Source organism: Myxocyprinus asiaticus, chromosome 18, assembly GCF_019703515.2.
Source record: "Myxocyprinus asiaticus isolate MX2 ecotype Aquarium Trade chromosome 18, UBuf_Myxa_2, whole genome shotgun sequence".
Classification (NCBI taxonomy): domain Eukaryota; kingdom Metazoa; phylum Chordata; class Actinopteri; order Cypriniformes; family Catostomidae; genus Myxocyprinus; species Myxocyprinus asiaticus.
In genome coordinates this window covers 11,058,568-11,084,630 of record NC_059361.1, presented here as the reverse complement: position 1 = coordinate 11,084,630, position 26,063 = coordinate 11,058,568, and the positions used below count along the sequence as shown (strand labels likewise).

General features: G+C 39.0%; 1 protein-coding gene across 1 annotated transcript in view; it reads left to right on the top strand.

Annotated features, from left to right (window-relative positions):
* LOC127456188 (CXADR-like membrane protein) overlaps window positions 1-18,340 on the top strand; it is a 150,088-nt gene extending 131,748 nt beyond the window's left edge. The window contains exons 4-7 of the mRNA XM_051724558.1: window positions 1,442-1,609; window positions 7,567-7,689; window positions 8,928-9,069; window positions 11,316-18,340. Coding sequence (XP_051580518.1) covers window positions 1,442-1,609; window positions 7,567-7,689; window positions 8,928-9,069; window positions 11,316-11,655 — 773 coding nt within the window. The 3' untranslated portion in view covers window positions 11,656-18,340. The remainder of the gene's footprint in view (window positions 1-1,441; window positions 1,610-7,566; window positions 7,690-8,927; window positions 9,070-11,315) is intronic.
* The last annotated feature ends 7,723 nt before the right edge of the window (window positions 18,341-26,063 follow it).

Sequence of the window (26,063 nt, the reverse complement as noted above, 5' to 3'; positions counted from 1 at the left end):
AAAAGGAGCATCTCTCTCCCACTCTCCTGGTTCCAGTTTCTGCAGTTTTATGCGTACTAATCGTACAACACCTGTGGCTGCTAATGTGCAATCGTATTTTAGAGCTCCTTGTGTGCAATGAAGGGATTTCCATTTGTATGTACAGTAGGCCTACAGTAAGATGTCTAACGTTTTGTATAGAACAGGTGCTAAAAAAATTCCCATCTCCACAATGTGCATCGTCACATTTTTGAACCGTTATATATCATGCTACGATAAACCATTACACCCCTAGTAATTTGAAGTGTGAGCAGCAAAAAAATGCATGAAATACAGCTTTTACAAATCTGATCAAAACAGTGGTGTAGTAGTGTCTGAAGAGGTGGGCAAACTGTGAATTTATGAATATAATGTGCTTTTCAGGGTATAGTGAAATTGTTTTCCTACATAATAAATAAATAAAAATGATTTGATATCGTGAGAAAAAGGCACCGCCGACAGTAGTAAAAGGCAAAAAAAAAAGAAAAAAAAAAGACAACTGATGGAATTACGGGACACAGTTGTCCAGCATCTGCAAAGAGCATCAAAAACTAGCATGGGTGCAGTAACATGCAGTATTTTCACAAAGTTTAATTGCATAAGTTAAATTGATATATATATATATATATATATATATATATATATGTGTGTGTGTGTGTGTGTGTGTGTGTGTATTTATGTTTAGCAGGGAAATAAACTTACAGAGAATTATTGTTACTCCTGGGATGCTTGTGCATCAGCATTAGACGCTGTAAATGTCCTGCCCCTTACTGAAATGGAAAATATGATTGGTTAGCAAATATTCAATCACATCTGAAATGAACGTTCTGATTGGGGGATCAGCTAAGTCAGACTGCCTGTCTTGCCTGTGCCATCAGTTGCGCTCCCACCTCCTGCAGCTAAGTGCACGTTTAGAGAGAATCTCTGTACACATAAAAAAATACAAATAAAACACAATTCACTCAATGCTGCTGCGGCATTGTGTTAGTAGATTGAAAAAGTATGCATATGCAAAATCCTAAGAAAGATAGGTGGGCATACGGTGTATGCCTGCGTATGCCCTAGACTACTGGATCCAAACCTCATTAATATATGTGGGGTTTATTCCACACAGCCTGTGTGTACTGTCATACATAATGCTGAAGTCTACAGCTCTGCCTGTAGAGCATTTTATTGGACAAGATGAGTCATCAATTTTATTGGAGTGCAAGATGAGTCATAAATTCTTTTTTTTTTTTCTGGTCTTTTTTCCAAAAGAGAAAGTCTGTAAATTTCATATTCAGTGAATTTTGTCAACTCTTAGGATTACAGTCACATATGTTCACCTCACAGCTAATAGACCTAAACCAAAAGCCACAAAACTCTATTTGTGTTTTCATGAGGTCTTTAACATTAACAAACATTCCTGTTTCCTCCTTCACAGTGAAACCCTCTAAGCCCAGATGCTGGATGGAGGGCAGGCTGCTGGAAGGCAGTGATGTGAAGCTCAGCTGTAAGTCTTCAGATGGATCTGACCCCATCCACTACAAATGGGAGCGAGTGCTAGATAAGGGCAAGAGTGTTGGAAAACTACCACCCCTCGCCCTGATCGGTGAGTTCAACACCCACTAGTCTTGCGAGTCAGACTTTTGACTATCAGCATAAAGTCTGGTGAATATTGTACCTTATTCTAGCCAAGAGCTGCCCATTTAGACAAGAAACACAATACGTTTCTGCTCGAAGGTATCTTGTTTACTCGCAACTAACTGTTTTAAAAAAGTAAGAGATAATGTAGTTATCACGACAACAATTTTGGTAAACAAATATGATCCCAAAGTTATTTCAAGTAAGTGCTGATTGTTGCAGCCTATTAACTTCTGATGAATAATTGCGATGAAAAGAAAAAACTGATTGCCTGAATTTGTATAGCAGCCAAACAATGTGATTAGAACAGATTTCAGCAGCTCTAGAGATATTAGCCTGCTAGCCAGTCTGAGACTAAACAATGCCAAGATGCAAAAGAGATCTTCATTGGTCTTTGGCAGTTCTTACGATAGAATCCATTCTAATTCAGTTCTGCTTGGAAAACAGAACAACAACTCAACAAAAGTGCAAGAACAGCACAATTTAGAGTCTCATATCACAGCTGCAGATGGAACAGAGAGTAAGGCAATGCTCAAGCACCGTTTAAGAATGATTTCTCTTGCTGACACCAGATCATCAGAGCCCCATATTGTTTCACAATCTATTTAGCCGTTTGCAGTCAGAGCTGCAAGAGAGCTGGACTGTGCCCTTTCCTAAGCACAACAATTACCTACCCTCATCAACGGACACCTGCTCGCTCTAATTAGCTTTCTTTGGCCGATGTACATTCCACCACCCCCAAAATTTACAGCAGATAAGAGACTGAGATGATGGTAGAGAAGAGGGGAAAGGATGGAGGGATGAAAAAGGAGGTATTACTCTAAGGCTAGAATCACTCTGGCTGACAAACACTCCTCGGCTGAAGATGCAAGAGAGTTTCTGAGCACGCTCAGTGTCTCCTCTTCCATCATAAGGCACTGCCACAGACGCAAATGCTTCCTCAGAGGCTACAGGAAAACATTTACAGTTCATCTCATCTGCTGCAGTTTCAGCAGCACCATGCATCAGACTGACACACACGCATATACACACTTGCGGAAGCATTAATTCATTCACACAGCCATATGACATAAGCATCTGTAAGCACACGCACACACTTCACCAAATGTTTTCTTAGAAGAATCCAAATCGTTCTGCCTCTGATTAACACTGTTTGATTGAAGCTGAAAAGCAGGGTAGTAAAAAAAAAAAAGGATTGTTGAGGATCTGGGATGCTGACACTATTTTACAGGAGAGTCACTAACACCATAATCCTGCTTCATCCCCATTATGTCCCTGAGCAATGGACATATATGCAAGAAAACTAAAAAAACAAGAAAGAAAAGCTATAAATCAGAGAAAACACACCAATATTTCACCAATATCAAAAAAAAAAAAAAAAAAAAAACAAACAAAAAAAAAACATAAGCTGTACAATCAGAGGAAACACCATTGTTTTAGCAATATCTAATATAATAATTTAAAAAACAAGAAAGAAAAGATATAAATCATAGAAAACACCAATATTTCACCAATATCTGATCTTAAACCAAAAAAACAAGAAAATGTTTAAAACAGAGAAAACACCATTATTTCAGCATCATCTAATCCAAATAAATAAATAAAGACAAGCTATAAAATCAAAGAAGACACCAATATTTCACCAATATCTAGCCTGAAACTTAAAAAAAACAGCTATATATATATATAAAAAAAAATAAAAAAATAAAAAGAAAAGATTTAAAATCAGACAAAACACCAATAGTATACCAATATATAATCTAAAACTAAAAACAGGAAATAAAAGCTTTAAAATCAGAAAAAAAAAATGTAAATATTTCACCAATATCTAATCTAAAACTAAAAAGAAAAATAAAGAAAGAAAATATTTAAAATCAGACAAAACACCAATAGTTCACCAATATAAAATCTAAAACTAAAAAAACAAGAAAGAAAAGCTATAAAATCAAAGAAAACATACCAATATTTCACTAATATCTAATCTGAAACTAAAAAACACGAAAGACAAGCTATAAAATCAAAGAAAACACACCAATATTTCACCCATATCTAATCTAAAACTAAAACAACAAGAAATACAAGCTATAAAATCAAAGAAAACACTCCATTATTTCACCATTATCTAATCTAAAACTAAAAAATATGAAAAACAAATTATAAAATAAAACCTACCAATATTTCACTAATATCTAATCTAAATCTGAAAAACACGAAAGACAAGATATAAAATCAAAGAAAACACACCAATGTTTCACCAATATCTAATCTAAAGCTAAAAAAAACACAAAAGACAAGCTATAAAATCAAAGAAAACACATCAATATTTTAATAATATCTAATCTAAAACTAAAACAACAAGAAATACAAGCCATAAAATCAAAGAAAACTCTCCATTGTTTCACCAATATCTAATCTAAAGCTAAAAAAAACACAAAAGGCAAACTATAAAATCAAAGAAATGTCCTGGTTACTTTCGTAACCTCCATTCCTTGATGGAGGGAATGAGACGTTGTGTCGATGTAGTGACACTAGGGGTCGCCCTTGGGAGTCCCAAACACCTCTGATCTTTGAGAAAAGGCCAATGGGAATTGGCGAGTGGAATTTGCATGCCACTCCCCCGGACATACAGGTATAAAAGGAGATGGCTTGCAACCACTCATTCAGGTTTTGTGCTGAGGAGCTGAGACAAGGTCCCGGCCATTTCAACAGGTAGTTCAGTGTTGTGGCAGGAGGGACACAACGTCTCGTTCCCTCCATCAGGGAACAGAGGTTACGAAAGTAACTAGGACATTCCCTATCTGTCACTCACTTGAAATTGTGTCGATGTAGTGACACTAGGGGTCCCTATACAAAACGCCACAACTTGCTGAACTGTGTTACGTGAACTGGCGGTGCGAGACGGGCAGACCATTGTGTGCCTCGTAGCCAGCGCACCTGGCCATCATGTAACCTCCCCCAACACGTAGCCTCCTCCTGGGGCAGCGCTTGCAGGTTCACCACCTGATCCGGAAACGGGGTTGTGGGAACCTTGGGCACATAGCTTGGTCGGGGTCTCAGTACCATGTCAGAGTATCCCAGACCGAACTCCAGGCACATGTCGCCGACAGAGAACGCCTGCAGGTCCCCTACCCTCTTGATGGAAGTGAGCGCAGTCAGGAGGGCAGTCTTCAAGGAGAGTGCCTTTAGCTCAACTGACTCCAGGCCCCAAAGGACCACAGAGAGGTCCCACAAGGGGACGAGACACGGTCTGGGAGGATTCAGCCTCCTCGTGCCTCCAAGGAACCTGATGACCAGGTTGTGCTTCCCAAGAGACTTATTGTCAACTGCATCGTGGTGCACCACTATAGCGGCCACGTACACCTTCAAGGTGGAGGGGGACAGCCGCCTCTCCAGCCTCTCCTGCAGGAAGGAAAGCACTGACCCGACTTTCGTGAAGGCACGAGGTGAAAGGGACAGACCAAAGGGGAGGACCTTGTACTGGTACGCCCGGCCCTCAAAAGCAAACCGCAGGAAGGGCCTGTGTCGAGGTAAAAACAAGACATGGAAATACACGTCTTCAGGACTACCACCACAAACCAATCATGATGCTGGAGGCTTGATAAAATGTATTTTTGCGTCAGCATCTTGAACGGGAGTCTGTGCAAGGCCTATGATAATGACAGACATGTACACCGAATGTGTGACCCATGAGGGAACCGATCTTTTCTTGAAAATGTGGGTACCGCAGCCCTTTGGGCATGTGGCGAAATCATAAGAAAAGGAAAACAAGGATTCTCCTCCCTGTCCTCCACCAGGGGAGTGGTCTGTTTACCAGCTCCAGGTCTGTAGTGGGTCTCTGTCTCCCTGAGTCACCCATCTCAGGGGCACTTCGAAGCCTTCCTCGGGTTCTTGGTGGGCTGTGAGACGGGTGGCGTCTGCTTCCACGCTGGGGCCGGCCTCCTGGGGCAGGCTGCGGCGGAGCCGGTGTTGCTGCTGCAGGGGGACGCCCTTGGTGATGAGCAGACAGTGTGCGAGATATTGATCCACGCCATGACAGGATGTTCTGGATAGCCTGCTTCTTAACCGTTGAGAACTGCTGGGCAAAGTCCTCGATGATGTCACCGAATAGGCCAACCTGGGAGATGGGAATCATACCTTGTCTGCCTCCTTCATCTCAACCAGGTTAAGCCTAAGGTGCCGCTCCTGGACCACCAGGGTGGACATCGCCTGCCTGAGAGACCGCACCGTGACCTTTGTCACCCGGAGGGTGAGATTGGTCGCCAAGCGCAGCTCCTGCATCAATCCTGGGTCAGAACTACCCTCGTGCAGTTCTCTCAGCACCTTGGTTTGGTGCACTTGCAGGAGAGCCATGGTGTGCAGGGTGGAGGCGGCCTGTCCAGCGGCACCGTAGGCCTTAGTTGCCAGTGATGACTCTAAGCCTACAGGCCCTAGATGGGAGTCTTGGACGGTTCCGCCAGGTGGCGGCGTTTAACCACCTTATCCACCTGGGGAATCACCGAGTACCCCCTGGCAGCCCCACCGTCGAGGGTAGTGAGAGCAGAGGAGCCCATAAATCAGGTCCGGGCAGTGAAAGGTGCCCGCCACGATCTCGAGCTCATCATGCACCTCTGGGAAGAAAGAAACTGGGGCAGGGTGCGGCCGTGAGCTTTGCTCTGAGCCCAGGAACCAATCGTCGAGTCACGAGGGTTCAGGGGGTTGTGGAGGGTTCCACTCGAGCCCGACGCTCGCAGCCGCCTGGGAAAGCATGGCTGCCAGCTCCGTGTCAGCCAGACTGGACGAGACCGCTCTCCGATCCTGCGATCGAGAGCTCATCCTTTGCGAACCCCGAATGAGATCGCGAACTCGCCCTGAGAAGAGCCGGCAGTCCCATCCCAGAACTCGACCAGGGCACACGAGCGTACTGGGGAATGGGAGGTCCGTGGGGGGTTTCCCGGCGGAGAAGCTCCCGTTGAGGTCCCCAAATCACCCCCAGTGCTAACCGCCATGGCCTCATACCCGTAGGTAGAAGGACCGATGCGGGGAGCCGCTGGAGTGGCTTTCCCTCTGACGAAGGAAAGCCGTGACTGCAACATTACCATGGTCATGTTCTCGCAATGAGGACATGACCCATCCACGAACAATGTCTCCGCATGGGCAGTGCCCAAGCACGTGAGACAGCTATCGTGGCCATCAGAAGTGGAGAGATAGCGACCGCAACCAGGAATTATACACAGATGGAAAGGCGTCTTTAAAAAGACACTCCTACAGGCCCTGGACGGGAGTCTCGGACGGTTCCGCCAGGTGGTGGCGTTTAACCACCTTATCCACCTAGGGAATCGCTGAGTACCCCCTAGCAGCCCCACCGTCGAGGGTAGTGAGAGCAGAGCAGCCCATAAATCGGGTCCGGGCAGTGAAAGGTGCCCGCCATGATCTCATGAGCTCATCATGCACCTCCGGGAAGAAAGGAACCGGGGCGGGGTGTGGCCGTGAGCGGTGCGCTGAGCCCAGGAACTAATCGTCGAGCCACGAGGGTTCAGGGGGTAGTGGAGGGTTCCACTCCAGCCCGATGCTCGCAGCCACCCGGGCAAGCATGGCCGCCAGCTCCACACCACACCATTAGTTCACCAGTATCTTACCTAAAACTAAAAAACATGAAAGACAAGCTATAAAATCAAAGAAAACACCATTATTTCACCAATATTTTATTTAAAACTAAAAAACATGAAAGACAAGATATAAAAATGTATTGATTGATTTACTGACTGACTGACTGACTGACTGTAGTTGCACCTTGTCTTGCTCTTAAATGTACAAAGTGATAGAACACTGGAGGTGGAAAGCTAAGATGCAATTAGAACACAGCACCATAGTTACCAGGGAACTGGTGTCACAAATACTGTGATTATTACACATCTCATCTATATATAAATTTTTTCCGATGTCCAGATCTGAAGAATCCAGAGATCGTGACCTTGAGAAACCTAACACAGGACAGCTCAGGGGTCTACAAGTGCACTGCCAGCAATGATGTAGGAGAGGAGAACTGCATCATCGAGGTCACAATGCAATGTGAGTGCAGCTCTGAGGTCAGCCTTGCCATGGGCCTCACATGGGTGTAATTAGTGGCAAGGTTTGAGACTCTGATCTTGGATCAGTCAGTGGTGGAGCTTTTAGCTTAAATTTACCACCCAGTGTGATGGATGGAGGTTGTTTCCATACTGCAAATAGCTTGCTTTTTATTATTGTCATTGGTAGAACAACATTGTTTTGCCTCAGTTATGAAGTTTAAATATTGTATTGATTTCTAAAGAGTAAGTTTTATTTTCTTTCTTTTTATTATTATATTTATTGCTATGACTGTTAATATACTAAAATGCTATTTTTGCTGCTCTCTTGTCTTGAAGAAAAAAGATCCAAATTCACATTCCCCATTGTTTTTCTCTCTCACACACACATATACACACATTTGCACATACAGTACACACACACACTCTCTTTAACTGAGCACTAGGGACTACAGAGAGCTTGAGTGTGGCCATTCGACATTGTTCTTGGTCAAATAGCAATCTCTCAGTGTTTGTGTGTAATGGTAAAAGAGACAGGATTTAAATGCTCATCAGAGGAAAAGATAGAGAGAGTTATATAAACTGACAACTGTTGTGCACTTAGGCCTGTGCTCTGAGTCTTTTACACCACGGGAATTTAAAATAATTTATGTGAAAGTGGATTTGTGCAGTTGTGGATGGCAAAGTTTAATTTAGATCTGTAGTTTTATTCTGAAGATATCTAATGATAACTCTTAATAAAGTATAACTGCTATATGGGTTCCCCTGCTAGTATGATTCTTAATAAAAAAAATAAAAAAAAACATAAATTGTAAAAAAAAAAAACATAAATAAAAGTTAAGTAGTAGCTTTTGCGCTGTTCTTGATAATTTGCAATACTTGTTAGCGCAATACTGCATGTAATGCATGTAATTTCAAAACCACCGAATGGAAGTGCAAAAAAAAAACATCTTTCCGAAAATGTCTCCCATCTTCACGCCATTGGTTAAGCTGGGATAGGAGAAAGTATTTTAACACCCAAAAAGTTATACACTTAAGCTTTACTTTCAGATGTTTTTTTCTTTTAAGGCTATTTTACACTGGCTTCTGAGTAGCTCATCTAATGAGATTTTAGAATTAGGACAATCCATTTTCTAGAGTTTATGTATTTCATAATTGTGGCCAAGATGATGTGATGTTTTGATGTAATATGATGTAAAACCCCATAGATTTTTATGCCTTGCTGTGTTTGTGTATTTATAGATGTGCGGGGAATGGGCGTGGTGGCTGGTGCAGTGGTGGGCGTCTCCTTTGGCGTTTTGCTCCTCATTCTCATCATCTGGCTCGTCTTCCGCAAGAAAGAAAAAAAGAAATATGAGGAGGAGGAGACACCTAATGAGATCAGGTGAGATCTCAGTGCTATGCGATCCATACAGATTGTGTTTTTATGGTACCATTTTACCTCTTAATATATGTTGCTGCAGGGAGCCCTGTTACTGTACACATTTATGCATATAGGATGTGCATATATATGTTTCTGTGTACAATCAGGATGGCTCTCTGCAGCACATTCAGGATACCAGCTGTGAAGTAAAAATCTTCATAATACATCAGACAGATGTTATTGAGGCGTGTAGCAACAGAACTTTACTGAATGTGCTTACATGAATAATGTAGCTAAGGAGAATGGCCATATATATCTAAATTATGTACACAGAAATGAACACAAGTTCTACAAGGTGGCACTTTCTGTGTGCATTAATTGTCTTGTCACAGAAGTAGTATTATGGAGTATTTGGAGTATTATCCAATTTTATCCTGTATTTGACTGTATTGTCATCCTGCAGATAAGCTTATAGGAAGGACAGTCTATGCAATACCATTTATACCAATTTTTGTACCACACACCCCCACCACACACACACACCACGTAATATTGCCTAACAGTCCTCTTAGGCCTCTTTTCAGTCTTACTTGTTCTGTTGTGTTTTTTGCATAACTTTTTATTTGGGAACTGCTGACATGGCAATTGTGAAAACAAAGTCTCTGACTGGGCAAGATTGTGCACAGTGCAGGAAAGTTGTCAATTAGTCCATTCTTTTGAAGAAAATAATGTGATTTGGATTCATTGCCATAAAATCCTCCATCCTGTATATGGCTGGGACGTGTTACACTGGTTGCCGTCAGACTCAGATAGAGATGCAAACAGTGCGATAATGAATCGTTTTGATTTGACACTCTGTCAAACAGGAGAAATTATGTAAAAATATCAGTTATGATATTTTAAGTATTATATTACTGTATTTTAATTGATTGATTTATTAAATGCATATAAATGCAAAAAATAAATAAATAAATAAATAGGGGAAAGACCATTTAATAATTTAAATGATTTTTTCCATATCCATTTACAGTGTCACCCATTCTCTGAAGGCTTTGAAGTGGCTGACTGCAGGCCACTGGCTGAACATTTTCATTTAAAAAATTCAATTTAATAATTAAATTTGTATTCAAATTAAACAAAGGCATGTAGCCTTTAAATATATCTTAAGTAAACAGTACTTCGTGTTTGAAGTACCCAAGTAAACAGTCAGTAACAAAAACAAAGTAACAAATGACAAGCAATAGAATGAAGAAAAATAACAGAACAAACAGCAATATTGAGTATTCAAGTAACATTTAAAAATGACAAAAAAAAAAAAAAAAAAATACTAAAGAAATTAAGTGCAAAATAAATTATTGTATTATATACAGTTGGGTATTCTGCCACCCTATTCCCTATTCACTATTAGCTCCCGTCAACATTCGCGGGGGGACGTGCATGTAAACGCATTCAGCAGGAGACTGTGATATAAACACGCAGACAGTGCGCAACAGCAAAATCCGTCCGTGTAGCACATGGTCATTGAGTAAAAGCGCTCTGCTGCCAGTACATTAATGCGGCCATTAATGTGCGTGTGTGTCTGTGCGCTGGGAATTTTTTCCCCTTGGGCTTGTCGTAGGTAGTTGTGTCCATGCGCATCAGCTGTGATTTGTGTGTAGTTTCAGGTTCGTCAGCGATCTGCATAAAAAAAATAAAAAAAGTTCTCTCCAACAACGTGCATCCTTTTCTTGATTTGTTATTATTTATTGCGCGACGCAAGCCCTATGCGATTACTCAGTAGCAGCTGTTATGTTTCACATTTTCCTCATGCTGCCATAGCACTGTTTGGGCGGAGTAAAGTTGACATATGTGGCTTGAACAGCCAGAAGCATTTACACTTGACAGAATTTCATCTGGAATGCATCTCAAATCACCTCTGGTGCTTCTCCGATCATCAAAAGACACTTGGCCTTTTCATGATCGGATTGCTATCCGATCAGTAAAAACACGTGAAGTGATCAAGTGTCAATATCCCCATAGACTAGCCTACAAGCTGGCCAAATCAAAAACAATACGAAAGCACCATTTTTGAGCTATTCTTACAAATTACTGTAATTTATTAAATAGGCGCACAGCAGTATTTTTTTAACGAGTGGCTTGACAGCAGAGACTACGATACTATACTGTAGAAAACCTTTTTTTTATTATTTATTTATTTTTTTTTACCTTTTTGCATCCCTACTAACCAATATGTCTATGTGTTTTTGTTGATTTCTTTATTTTTGCAGGGAGGATGCAGAAGCTCCTAAAGCCAAGCTGGTGAAGCCCAACTCCCTCTCCTCGTCTCGCTCTGGCAGCTCCCGCTCCGGTGCTTCCTCTACACAATCCATGGTGCATAACAGCGCCCCTCGAAGCCAACGCCCACGGCCACCTGCTGTCACCACTCTCAAGGAGAATGGACAGCCCCATGGTTTCCCCCAGTCTCCCCCGTCCTACACACAGGCAGTGCCCAAGACCCCAGAACCCCCTGCCACCCCAAAATTCAGACCCCCAAACCCTCCAGTGGGCTTGACCATCCCGACGGGAGTCATGGCACCTGCCCAAAGTAAAGCCTTTCAGACAGTGTAGAGAGAAGTGTAAAGGAAACACAGCCTGGTGCGGGCCTCAATATGGGAAACCCACAGTGACTCTTCTAAAAGTTGCAACTAAAATTGAAAGTAAAACAAAAAAACACTAAAAATAAATAAATAAAAGCATAATTAAATTATGTAAGTTGAAATGAAATCAATCATATTAAACCTAAAAGTTGAATGCATATTTACAAGGGAAAATACAAAGTGCTTGCCCCCTTCTGAAGTATTACTTCTTTTTTGGATCTCTTGGCACAGACTGACCTATTTCATTACATTATTATTTTTTCTTTGTCTTTTTAAACTTACGAAGGCTTTGGAAGCATTGTGGGCAGTGAGGTGGAAAGATTTCACCTAGTGCAGTTTATTTATTTTTTGAATCAGAGGCTAAAGAACCAAGGGCACGCTGGGTTTAAGAAGCACTGATGGAGAGGGGTTGAAGGAACAGCCAACTACACCTTTAAAGAGAAATGAACAATATAATCTGAGAGCCTGTTGAAAGAGAGTGGACATCTCTGGGAAGATGGATTGTTTCTGAAGATATTCAGTCCATCTCATTCAAAATGTTCCCATTCATACTATCCCAAATGCAATGCAAACATCACCCCTGGCCTCACCAGACATGAAAATCTAATGCAATCATATTATTAGCTTAACAACTCACCAAGAAGAAGAAAACAGATATTTTGAAAGGATGACTTCCTGATGGACATTCCAGCACACAGAGACCTAAATGACACACATATGAGATTTGGCAGCACAGAGAGACTATTAGGGTTAAGTTATTGTTTAACATACTTTGGGGCAAATTCACAAAATTGTCAGGCCACTATTGTGTGCAATATTTTAACGAATAAAACTTGTCATTTAATAAGTGCCCACAATACAGTTTAACCAGGTACTATCTGCTCTGGTGTAGCTCTGAACCATTTAATTAAGTCAAAAAGCAGATTTACACGCACACCAATATGCTGATATATACCAAGAATCAGCTTACTTCAAAAAATCTAACACTGCAAGAAAACCGCGTTTACATGAGACTTGATATCATTTAATTATTCTCTGCTTTTGATGTAAAAAGCATGTGCACAACACTCACAACACATTGGATAAGTCACTAAGAATGCTGCTAAAGGTGTTTATATGCAACATGAAATCGGGGTAATGGGCAGAAATCTAGGTTTGATCATTTTTTGCTTAAACCCATTATAACCTCACCCAGATAAAGGAATGCCGTTAAGGCGTTTACATGACTACACACGTTGTTGGCTTATTAAGCATAATCAGTACAAGATTGTGCATGTAAACACAGTCACTATCATACTTTTCAGCGCAAAAGCGATTCACAAAACTCTTAACGTTGCGCTATTACCGCCCGCGGAAAGCAGGCAGCAACCTTTTTTTTTATTTTGTTTTTGCGATCATGGCTGCAATGATTCATCAAATGGTGGACATGAGCATTATAACTTGCCTATATTCCAATGTGCCGTGCAGTCAAGTGCACTTTTATAATTTAAAAAGTCGAATTAGTTGCCTGGATCACAGTGGTGGAGCGATGCTGTACAGTCCAAGTATCATGTTAGTCTGCTGCATGTTCAAATTGCACCATGAAAATTGCATTCAGCAAAACATTTCAGACCTGTTTGCACCATTACCTGATTTGCATAATTCCTTTAGTAAATTGGTTGATTAAACAACACAAACAGCATGTGCAAATAAATTATGCTATCAGTGGGCGCAATACATTCTTAGTGAATTCCCCCCTGTGTGTCAACTGCTCAACACTGTTACACACTAATATGAATATTTTCAGTTAAACCTGTGTAGGTCTGTGCCAAAGAGACTATGGTCTGGGTTCGGATGTCATCCTCACCACTTGATGAACAGCTATGCTTCAATTTTTATTACATACTGATAACAGTATATTTGCTAAGCTTTATCTACAATGGTACTGAAACCAAAATCTGTCATGAATACTATGAATGTGTATAAGACAAAGATAGTTATTGCTTTTATTTATTTTTTCTTTCTTTTCTAGAATACCCAGTGGTACTACATGATAGCATATGAGGCACAAGTAACTTTTAAATATAATCTCACAGTACTGTGGATAAGTAATCAAAAGGTAATGATATAACAGGGACTTATGTACAGAGCGGGTGTGAACGTGTGCAACTTAATGCGTGTGTTGTTGTGTGTGCTGCAGGTGCAAATTTGTGTGCGCACCAAGGTACTCTCCTTCTAGTTTGTGTAATAACAACTGGCGGTCTGAACCCTGTTGAAAAGACCAGCTTACACCAGCATGAATTTCAATGCTGTTTCAAGCTGGTTTGGTCCTGGTCTAGCTGGTGGACCATCATAGCCAACATCCAAAACACAACACATGCTGGTGTTTTCAGCAGGGAAGATGGCTGCCTCTTTGTGCCAGTCGCCTCACGGCTTCCTCCATCGAGCACTGTCAAAACCCTCTCCATTAGTGGTATCTCTACACCCCCGGGAAGACCTTGTTTGGTGCTTTTGTGAGTTTTGAAATGGACAAGTTGATTGTTTTGTGTGCCTTCACAGTGTGTTTTTCCCCTGAGATTTTTTTTCCTGCTCATTCCTTCTTCACAATGTACCAGACGAAAAATGGATGTGTCTTGGTAGCCATGTGTAAAGTGGCCCCTTTGAAGTCCCGTCAGAGGAAGGAGAATGTTCTGGCACAAAGAGGTAGTCAAACGCTGCCACACAAATAATGTACACTCTATAGTCATGATGCTGTTTTATATTGTACATACAGATATATATATGCACACAATATCCTTTAAGTTATCGGTTGACAATTGGAGTTATAGGCCATAATAAAGATGTAGATGAGGTATTATGCATTTTCAGAGAGTAATAATTGGTCATTGTACCCCCTAACCTGCTAAGCTTCCTTTAATAATTAGAATAATTTCCTTTTAAATGGCTACTTATATATCTGCCATTGATGGACCTTAAAAAAAGTTTAAGAGAGGAAAAGCCATAAGCAGGCCAAGATGAAATCTGCACCTTTTTTCACATTATTTTCTGTTCTGCTTTTGGGGAGAAATACGTGGAATGGATTTAAACAGGATTCAAGTCCATTCCTGTCAGCTACGTGTTGCAAGCTGATTGGTCTTTTGAACATGCTGTTGGCCAATCGGCTCACATACTCCATGGCCCAAGCTGATAGATTTTTTGACATGTAATCTGTTAGCCAATCAACCTGTGTACTCTCTCTTTATCTAACATTAAATTTGCCTCAGTTGTTTGGAGGTAAACTGGTCTCAGTATGGCCCACTTCGAGAGTTTTCTCTCTTAATGTCTAGAGCTAAAGGGATTAGACATGCAGCAGCATGTCTTTTGCATGTTACAGTATAGTGGTAGCAAGTCTTCGTAATTGCTCTGCAGCAGCATAAGCAGATCTAGTTGACCAAGACCAAACCTTCCAACTTGTCATATCCATTATAACACCTTATATCTATTCTGAGTGTTGTCATGACTGAAATGGCTAAATGTGTTAAACATTGCTGGTAGTAATTAAGTCTTATTGCCATCTGAAAGCATTAAAATATTTCATAAACAAGTATGCTAGGGGATGGGAATGATGGGTGTTTGAATATTTGTGTAAATCTGCATGCAGACTCTGTGTGGGTCTAGTCATTATATGTGTGGAAGCAAGTAAATTACACAATTACCCAAATGTCCTTCCTCCAACAGCCTTTTAGGTTTTCAGGATTTAGATTTTTATTACTACCAGTCATTTCCACAAGCACATGTGCCAAGTAGAAGACACATTGTTCCTCATTCTTATTGGGTTACGGTAATGATTGACACTGTAATGTAGCCGAGTGCTGCTCATGCCCTGATTCAATGGCTTCCCGTTACCTGCCCCTATGATTGTATTCGCTAGACACACACACACACACACACACACACACACACACACACACACACACACACTGGTGCGGCTATCCTTATGAGGACTCTCCATAGACATAATGATTTTTATACTGTACAGACTATAGATTCTGCCCCTACCCCTAAACCTAACCCTCACAAAAAACTTTCTGCATTTTTACATTTAAAAAAAAACATTGTTTAGTATGTTTTTTTAAGCGATTTGAATTATGGGACACTAGAAATGTCCTCATAAACACATTAATAGCATAATTCCCTTTTAATTACCAGTTTGTAACCTAAACATTTTTTTTCCTCGTAAACCACCCAAACCCACCCACACACACACACACACACACTATACACTGCTTCCCATGGGTACACATACACAAGAAGGCTAACACAACCTCATAAAAAAGACACTCTCTCTAGAGCCACGAGGCATTGTAGGCAGTATTGCTGGGTGAACTGTTGTCAGTAAGTGTGATGAATGGGCTGTCACCCAGAGTGGGTAGTGAATGATGGGAGTCGTGAGCGGAACACAGTCAGAGTTCTAAGGGTCCAAACCCCACCAATACCCTTACCCCTAAATCAGGAACCAAGATGATGTATGTGCAGGTGTATGGAATTACCTAGATGCTCTTCAAGTACCCCTTGTATTGGGTGATCACTAAATGGCTCTAACATTGTAACAGTAACTCTTTTCATTCAATTGTTAAAACATTGGTTCTGTTCCCAAACCTAGTGAGGTGCCTTGCTATCTACTGCCTACATAGGCAGCTGGCATAAGGCAGCATGAAAATGGAAGTAAAGTTGGAACACTTTGAACTTGCATGAACTAGCACCTTTATTGGATTCGTTTGTTAAATAACATTGTCAATTGTGATAACACTTTCCGGTTTAATGGAATTAAATGCAGTTGTCAGTCCCAAACACTGACTGTGTGAACATAGACTTATAAGCATAAAATACACACTACTATTGGATAAAACTGTAAATGCTTTATTATATGAACTAATTTGTATTTACACTTTTCAGCACTGAATAAAGTTTTGTAAATTTCTCTCACTTCGTCCACCATCTTGAATGGATTTTTCGTTAGAGAGCATCATAACTGTACTACCAACCTTTTAGAACAGCCTTCACTTTGTATTGCACCTATTATGGGCCACAGTGCTGCCTACTTTGACAGTTCCCTAGTTTTTGTAACAGAGCCATTGCCATATGTTTATTTTTGCCCTTTTAGTGTTTTAGGACATTGCAATTAAAAAAAAAAAAAAGTTCGGCCCACTCTATTGCCAGTAAGCCAGTAAAGCTGATTGAAATCATGCTGTTCGCCTTCCACTGATCTGCTCCTTTGCTCTGGCAATTTTTCATTTTAGTTCGTTTATAAGCTCTCTCCAGAATCTCCTCTACACCCAGTAAGACAACCCGGTCCACTTTCTCACACAATTGATCTTTAGTGGCGTTTATTTCAACACTGCAAAAGAGCTGTTGTGGTATTTAAGAACCACCAGTGTACCCTCTCCCATAGCTGCCAATACATTCTGATGTAGTGCTCTCATGTCAAGGACATTCTGTTTTGAATGGTAATTTAAGACTGGGAAATAGTTAAGGTCTATCTGCAATGTGTTTTTGTAATACCGCTCTAATTTATAAGTTCACGACTGTCTATGTAGCCTCTAACCGATCATTGTTACCCAACACGGTTGTGATGAAAATAATGTTGGATGTCCTTCGACGACTCTTAGAAAATGTAGTGGTGTGTGTTACTTTGAGGGTGTAAAAAGGGAATTATTTTCCATTGGAAAAGCAAAGGAACTGCATGTCATGGCCTACAGGTCAGATATTGAGAATGCTTCGCTTCTGTGTTCATACCTGTAATTGGCTGAATATGTAAGTGTAAATATGACCGACATCCTCTCTGTAAGTTTGTCTTGCATTGTTTGTTTTGCATTGCTTTTTTAACATTTGCTATGATTTCCTCTATTTTCTTGAGGGTTTTGTTTTGTTTGTTTTTGAATGTGGGGAATTGGGCCCTGTATTTGCCTGAGATTCCCCTTCTGGTATGATGGAAGAGAAAATACACATGATCATTCTTTTATTATTATTTTTTTTGTTGTTGTTGTTGTTGTTGTTGCGCTTATTTTCAGTTTTGTAAACCAGATTGTTCATTTGGAAGAAGATTAATTCTTGTAAATATGTCCCTCTACATTAAAAAAAAAAAAAAAAAAAAAAAAAAAAAAGTATATTTTTACGGACTCTGAGTTATTAATACTTTATTTGCAAATAAAATACTCAATGACAAGTTATTTGGCGGCCCTGTTGTTTTATTAGTCTAAAGCAAATGTGCATTTGTGTAAATGGATATGTAGATTGAAAGAATATTTATGATGTTACAATATATCATGAGCAATGGAGTGGAAATTGTGATTAAAAAAAGAGGAGTAATTCAAATATTATTCAAAACACAAATTATTGTAATTTGATTCGACTTATTATGTAGACACAGCAAAATGAGGGAAATAAGTGACATCATTAGACAATGATAATGTGCCCACACTCCAGTTTTATGCATCCCTGCTTCAGCAAATTATCATTTAGGTAAATTATGATATTTGCTTGGTTGTAATTTGACTTTTGAAGCACACATTTTTTCAATTTTACAGGAAACGTTTCATCAGCAGACAGTTTAAGGAATAGAGAGGTCATATGTCCATCTAACAACTATTACAGTATCAACTCAATCATATTTGCAGCAAAATAGCATTAAAAAAATTGACAAGCGACTGAAAATATTGATTGTAGACAATATGCAGAGGATAGATAGATAGATAGATAGAGACAGACAGACAGACAACAGAAAGGTTGTGTCACATACTGTAGCCCACTCAGTCACGTAAGCCCACTCACTCAGCTTTTACATTTGTTGTAAAACTCTGCTCTCTAGTGTTTGGAATATCAGAGTGAGTCCAAGTTTGCAGAAGATGACTTTAATAAATAATTTAACTTTAATAAAATATTTCAACCAATAAATACAGCAATATTAGTGTAAGTTCAATTAATTAGAGTATGTTTTCCAGTTCTGTGTATTTCAATACTGCATAATAGAGAGTAAAAATGAACAGCCATTACATAAATTATTCTCTTAGAACATGAAAGGTAATACACACTATGCCAAAAAAATAAAAAATAAAAAATAAAAATGAAAAAAAGCTCTTCTCAGATCATTGAGGACAGAAAAATAATCAAACTTATACTAGGAAAAGTGTCTCATGAAAATATAACCATGTATTTTAGCTTTAGAGATATATCTACTTTTTAAAGTTAATAAAATACTATGAAATATGAAATAACATTTCTGTGTCTTTTTTTCTCTGTTTGTTACAACATTCATTTAGATGCACATTTTAAAAGTCTGAGACCATTGGTGCAAATGCCTTATTTGTACATTCTTTAAAAAAATAAAAAAATACATAAAATAAATACAACTGTAATTATATTATCACTTTTCAGCATAACAGTTTGAGTGACAGGTTGAATTAAAAAAAAGAAGAAAAAAAAACCAACAACATGATTTTTAGAATTACTTAGTATTTCAGGATTGTTTTCTTTTTTGTTTCAAAATCCTAAATAATTCTAAAAATCATGTTGTTGTTTTTTTCATTTTTTTTTTTCATTTCAACTTGTCACTCAAATTGTTATGCTGAAAAGTGATAATATAATTACAGTTGTATTTTCTTATATATATATATATATATATATATATATATATATATATATATATATATATATATATTTTTTTTTTTTTTTTTTTTTTTTTTTTCAAAATCTTAAGACTTTCTGTTTATTGCCGAGCATGAAATAAATAAATAAATTATAGCTGCAAGCAGCAATTAACGGGGTTCAAGCTTTTAGGGTCTTTAAGAACATACACAACCGATATTAAGTATTAATTAGACAGTCCGTTAGCACCTAAAACAATGATAAAGTGCCTTAATTTTTACATTCAGTGCCACCAAGAGGTATAGGTGGGCAATTTTGTTTTTCATGTGTCTCTAATTGACCTCCTGCATAAGTGTTTACAATTAGGTGATGAAATCTCATTCCGTTCAAGACTTTTAACCATTTAAGAAAAAGTGGCCATGCCCACTTCGTACGTTTTGGCGTACTGTTGTAACGGTGCACTGAAACTTTCTACTTTTTTTTTTGATAATTATTGATATTGGGACTCCATGGAAACTTTCTGCACTGGTTTGGTTCTGATTGGGCAAACGGATTAGGACTAGTTCAAATAGAAATTTGATTGGTAGATGGTGGCCATGTTTTTCAAGATATGCGACTGTCCTCATAAACCTTGATGGCAACTTGGACAAAGACACTGCATGAAAATTTTCAAGTTGATCGGGCCAACAGTTCCATAGTTAGATCCATTTTTAGATTTTTTATTATTCTAGCGCCACCAAGAGGTAGGGATGCACAAATTGTTTTGGGTGTCCGTAGACTGACCCTGTTCACAAGACTTCCAGATTTGATGACAATATATTATTCCGTTCAAAAGTTTTAACCATTTAAGTAAAAGTGGCAACTCCCACTTTGTATTTTTTGGCATACCGTTGCAACGATAAAATTAAAAAAAAAAATTGATAATGGGACTCCTGAGAATCTCTCTTCACTGGTTTGGTTCCAAACGGGTGAATGACTTAGGACTAATTTGAAAAAGTAGTTTTTTTTTAAAGAATCTCAAATATTATGATTTGATTCACACCATGGTTCTCGAGGCAAAGTTGTTCAGAATAAGGAGATCTATCATATTGTATGAATAACGTGTGTCTGAGTGAAACACAGCTGTATATACAATGATTTACAAACATTAAAAATGTGATAGGGCCTCCCGATGGCCAATTTGTTTTTTACATTTTGCACAAACTTCTTGGGCCAAGAGACAAATAGGCCTACCATGTTTCGCTCCGATCTGCCTTTTCTAACCCCATCTAATAGCGGCCTTGTTTTTCAAGATATAAAACTGTCCTCATACCTTGATGGCACCTTGGACAAAGACACTACTTGCAAAATTCAATTAGACCAACGGTTCCATAGTTAGAGCCATTTTTAGAATTGTAATTATTATAGTGCCACCAAGCAATTTCTTGGGTATCCTTAGGATGACCCCATACATAAGTGTACCATAAGTGTAATTTGGTGATAATATCTTATTCTGTTCAAGAGTTGTAACTGTTTTCGTAAAAGTAGCCATGCCCACTATGTACGTTTTGTCGTACCTTTGCAATGATGAATTGAAAGTTCAAACTTTTTATGATAACTTTTCATATTGGGACTCAATATAATTTTGGTTCCGATTGGGCAAACGGCCTAGGACAAGTTCATTTTGAATTTGTTCCAAACAATCCAAAATAGCGGGAAACTGAAAGCACGGAGCAAAAATTTAACAGGGAGCAAAACTATTTGGCATGACGCAAGGAATCACATGTGAAAAAAAATTGGTTCCAGTTTTATGGCCCAAAATGTGATTTTTTTGTTTGTTTTTGTTCACTATAGTGCCACCTATGGGCCAATCGGGCCAATTTCATGCGTAGCCAGCCGGAGTACTACCATTCCCCAAAGTTTCACGTCTCTAGGCCTTACGGTTTGTTCTGCACAATCAGTTTTAGGGGAGAATAATAATAATAAAAAATAAATAGTATAGCTGCAAGCAGCAATTACCAGGGTTCAAGCGGCACAGGGCCTTTAAGTGCATGTGCTATTACATTTTAAGAATTATTCTGATAGCCCGTAAGCATCTAAAATAGAGATAAAGCAATATAATTTTCAGCACTCACAAGTAAACAACCATAGAGGTTTAGTGTTTGTTTAATATGTCTGACTGTTATAGCGACTCCTATTGTCCGATCCACAAAAAAATTTTCATGCTTCTTTGGAATCACGTTTCATTTGTGTACTAAATTTGATTTCAATCAGACACTTTGTTTAGGAGTTATTGGCTTGTGGGTAAACTGAGCCACACCCATATGTTTAGGGTGTGTTCATACTTGGCAGGTTTGGTTCAATTAAAATGAACTCTGGTGCGATTGCTCTGTTAGTGCGGTTCATTTGAACAAATGTGAATGCTGCCATCCGAACCTTGGTGCGCACCAAACAAGCAGACAGAGACCGCCTGAATAGTGGGTCTCGGTCTGCTTCCAAATGAACTCTGGTGCAGTTCAATTGATATATGAAAGCAGCATGGACCAAAGATGTCTAAACGGACCAATAACAGGAAGTAATTTGCCTAATACTGACCTCAAGCAAACCTGGTTCTTCTCATCATAGGAGCTATGTTGCCCATTACAGTTCGGTACAGGCGTCGGAACCGCCGTCAGCCATCCTTGCAGCATATCTTCGTTTGTGTGTGCAACGGTGGAATTCTTGACACTGTTTTGACTCCTTTACACATTTTAGTAGCTCTACGTTTGTTCTCAGCTGGTAAAAATACCACCATATATACATATATAAATCCAACGAGCTTATTTTGGCCAGCAGCCAGCCTTGTTTCAGATGTTCGGTAAGTTCCGTCGCAAAATATACGTCATAAAAGCTGTCCAATCAGGTTGCGAATTTTCCTGATGCCTTTTGTTTTGTATCTTTAGGTTCAGTGTTAAAAATGTCAGTGTGAACGCTAAGCAAACCAGGACTAAATGTATCATTTCTTTTTTGGTCTGGACCAGGAGAACCGAACAACAAATGTGAACACACCCTTAAATTACCCTAATGACACCACGTCATTGATCGGGTGTGGAAATGAGGAGGCGGGGAGCAGTGACACACTTCAGGTCAGGCTTTATTCTCTTGTCTCTTTTGTGTACAGCGTTCTTACACTCTCAACATAAACATACATTTCTTCAGAACACTCGTCAGATCATAAACACTCACACGCCAACGCTGTTCACTTGTTCCCTCTCTTCCTCTCTGGTGTGTTTTGGCTGCTTTTGAGGCCTCTCCCTGCTATCACTGTAACAAGAAACAGCTGTTAGAAATCATGTTGACGAGCCACACCACTCCCTCTCTCCTGCAAACAGACACATGACCACGACCCCATCACCACAACACTATTTTAGCCATTCTAAATAAAAAAGTTCTACGTTTTTTTATAATTATTTATCTAGAAATTCAGAGAATTGTACTACACTGGTTTTGTCGAGGTTGAGTGAAAAACCTAGGACTAGTTCACAAAAATATATATATTTTAAATAATCTCAAATATTTAACGAACAATTTGATTGATACCTATGGTTCTTGAGGCACATGTGTCTGTGTGAAACACTGCAGAATATACCATTCACACACATGTAAAACACAATTGCATAAACATTCATAACTGTTATAGTGCCACCTATTGTTCGATCTCCACAAAAAATTGCATGTTTCTTCAGAATGCTATCTCGCATAAGCGTACTAAGTTTGAAGAAAATAGGACTTTTTGTGTAGGACTTATTGGCTTTTGCATGATCTTGGCCACACCCATATCTTTAAATTACCCTGTTATAGCCATGCCAAAAAAAAAAAATAATAAATTATAATAAGAGATAATAAAGATAATTATTGATCTAGGCTGTTCAAAGATTCTACCTGTACAGGTTTTGTTGATCTCACGTAAAAAACCTAGGACTAGTTCGCAAAAGTACATTTTTTAAATAATCTCAAATATTTAGCGAACAATTTGATTGACACCAATGGTCCTTGAGGCAAAGTTGTTTAGAAAGTGGAGATCTATCATATGATGTGTCAAACGTGTGTCTGTGTGACACCTCATAATATTAAGCGATTTAAACGCATGTAAAATGCGATAGCGCCTCGCAGCGGCCATTTTTACCCAAATTTTACACAGCCCTCTAGAGCCAAGAGTCAAATATTCCCTCCGCTTTCATTCCGATCGCCTTTGTTAACCTTGTCTAAAAGCTGCTGAAAGTTGATTGGTCGATGGCGGCCATGTTTTTCGAGATATGCAACTATCCTGATGAAACTTGAAGGCACCTTGGACAAAGACACTGCATGCAAACTACATGTCGTTCCTTAGTTAGAGCCATTTTTAGGTTTTTAATTATTATAGCACATGTAATTTTTTATTTATTTTTTATTTTATTTTTTCCCCCATATATAAGTGTACCAAATTTGGTGATAATATCTAATTCCGTTCAAGAGCTATAACTTTTTTTGGTAATTATTAATATTGGGACTCCAGAGAATCTTTCTGCACTGGTTTGGTTCCGATCAGACGAATTGCTTAGGACTAGTTTGAAATTTTAATTTTACAAACAATCCAAAATAGCAGGAGAATGAAAGGGTGGAGCTAAAATTTTGTCTGGAGTTTTAAGATTCATCATAATCCAAGGAAAAAATAATAATAATTTCGTTTCTAGGCCTTACGGTTCAAAAGTTATGACCCAAAATGTGCGATTATTTTGTTTTGTTCACTATAGTCCCACATATTGGCCGATCAGGTGGATTCCATGAGTTTGGGTAGTCTGCCGGGGTAATACAATTCCCCAAAGTTTCATGTCTTTAGACCAGTGCTTGAAGTGGGGTGGTAGGCAGCGGTATGCAGTACCTGCACTTCTATTATTAACTCTACAGCGTACCGGCAGTTTTTCTTGCATACCACCACTTCTCATAGTCTTCCGGTATGATGTAATGTCTTTATTTAATGTAAGTCAATGATTCAATAAGGCCTGCCAATCACTTTATCTGAGCTTCCAAATTATTTTGATAAAATCGTTGCGGTAAACATCTGAGCCCTCTCTGCGCAAAACTCAGCAGTGAGTTTAACAACACTCAAAACATGCAACAACAGCATCGGCGGTCGTCAAGCGATCCATGGTCCAGTTCCAGAGGAGTACGTGTGTTTAAGCTTGTCTGGACATAGTTCAGTTACACTCTTCTCCAAATCATGAACCAGCAACTTTTAGGTGTGCGCATTTTATCGTGTCTTATTCAGTCAAATGAATTCATGCAAATTGTTTAGCTGCTGGGTGCAGTCAAAACTACTAACTTAAAAAAATGTCAAAGCTGTTACAGAGGTGATGGTAGCTCATATGCACAACCTTTTTTCACAAAAGATAAATCGATGATGAAAACCGAAGCTTCAAATAAATACACAGGAAAATTTGCTTATTATTCTCAATTCTCCTGTAGTGCTTGTAAAAAGATGTGAAGTGTCACTGAACTTGCCTATGCATAAATCCTGACAGTGTTTAGTTCTACTTACAGATGTGTCAGCGTTCACAGTCCTGACCTTGTTCATCATTTTGTTCATCGTTTCTGCACACGTATCTGGCTCCTGTGTGCAAATTAATGTGTGCAAGACAAGAAAAGGCTAATTTTGCCCCCACTGAATGGGAGGATAATAATAATAAAAAAAAGGAAAAACAGACATAATGCACTTTTTTCAGTTTTAGGCTACATTATTTTGTGTAAACATTGAGTTCTACATTAGATTACCATTGTTCTCTTATGTGTCTTGATATTGTCAAAGATACAGACTTAAGCAGGTCTAAATATTCTTCCTCAGATTACATAAACAATAACCCTACATTGTATGTTTTTATTTTCAAAGTAATGCTAATCAAAACCTATCTGTTAGTTGAGGGTGTGAGGTCATGTTTGTTCTTCAAGGAGAGTACCTGCACTTCCACTTCAAACAATGCTTTAGGCCTTATGGTTTGGTCTGCATGATCAGTTTTAGGGCAGAATAATAATAATAATAATAATAATAATAATAATAAAAATCCTGACAAATACAATAGGGTTTTCAGCTTGACTCCCTAATAAAAGATGTTCAACGTGGTCTTCCACTTTGGGGCTACATTGTATTTCCTGCTTTTTTCCCTTTTCTCCTTTGACACTATGGATGATGAACATCATATTTTGTGACCTAAATTAAAGAGCATTTCATCGTCTGCAGAGCCGTCTAATTACGCAACAGCTATAAAGTCAAATGGAGAAGTTAATGAAGTGTTATATTTAACAGCCTTTCTTCATGATCCTCCCTTTTAAAAACCTATCCAACACTTCAGACAGCTTTCTGCTCGCTCACCTCTCGGTCACATTCATTTGTGGCTTGTCGAGAGTAAATGAATGAAACTCTCAATCAGGCAAATACAGTAGTTCTTTGAATTCAGTGGGTTGCCTCGTTTCAAGCCTTACATTTCTAACGATTTATGGCTCAGTTTTAGTGGACTGTCACCAGGCCCATTTGTGGAAAGTACATCGAAATGTTCACCCTAATTATACTTTTTTTTTTTTTTTTTTTAGGTTAGTGAACGAAGAGAAAGGCAATTAGGTGGAAGTAAAGCTACTTGTACAGTAAACTTGGCTATCCATAATTACAGTAAATGGCTTGTATGTAAAAACAAACAAAAAACAAAACAAAACAAAAAACCTATAACTACATAAGGGGTAATGTACAGCCAGACATTATTGCAAAATAAACCCTGGCAGGGTGGTCAT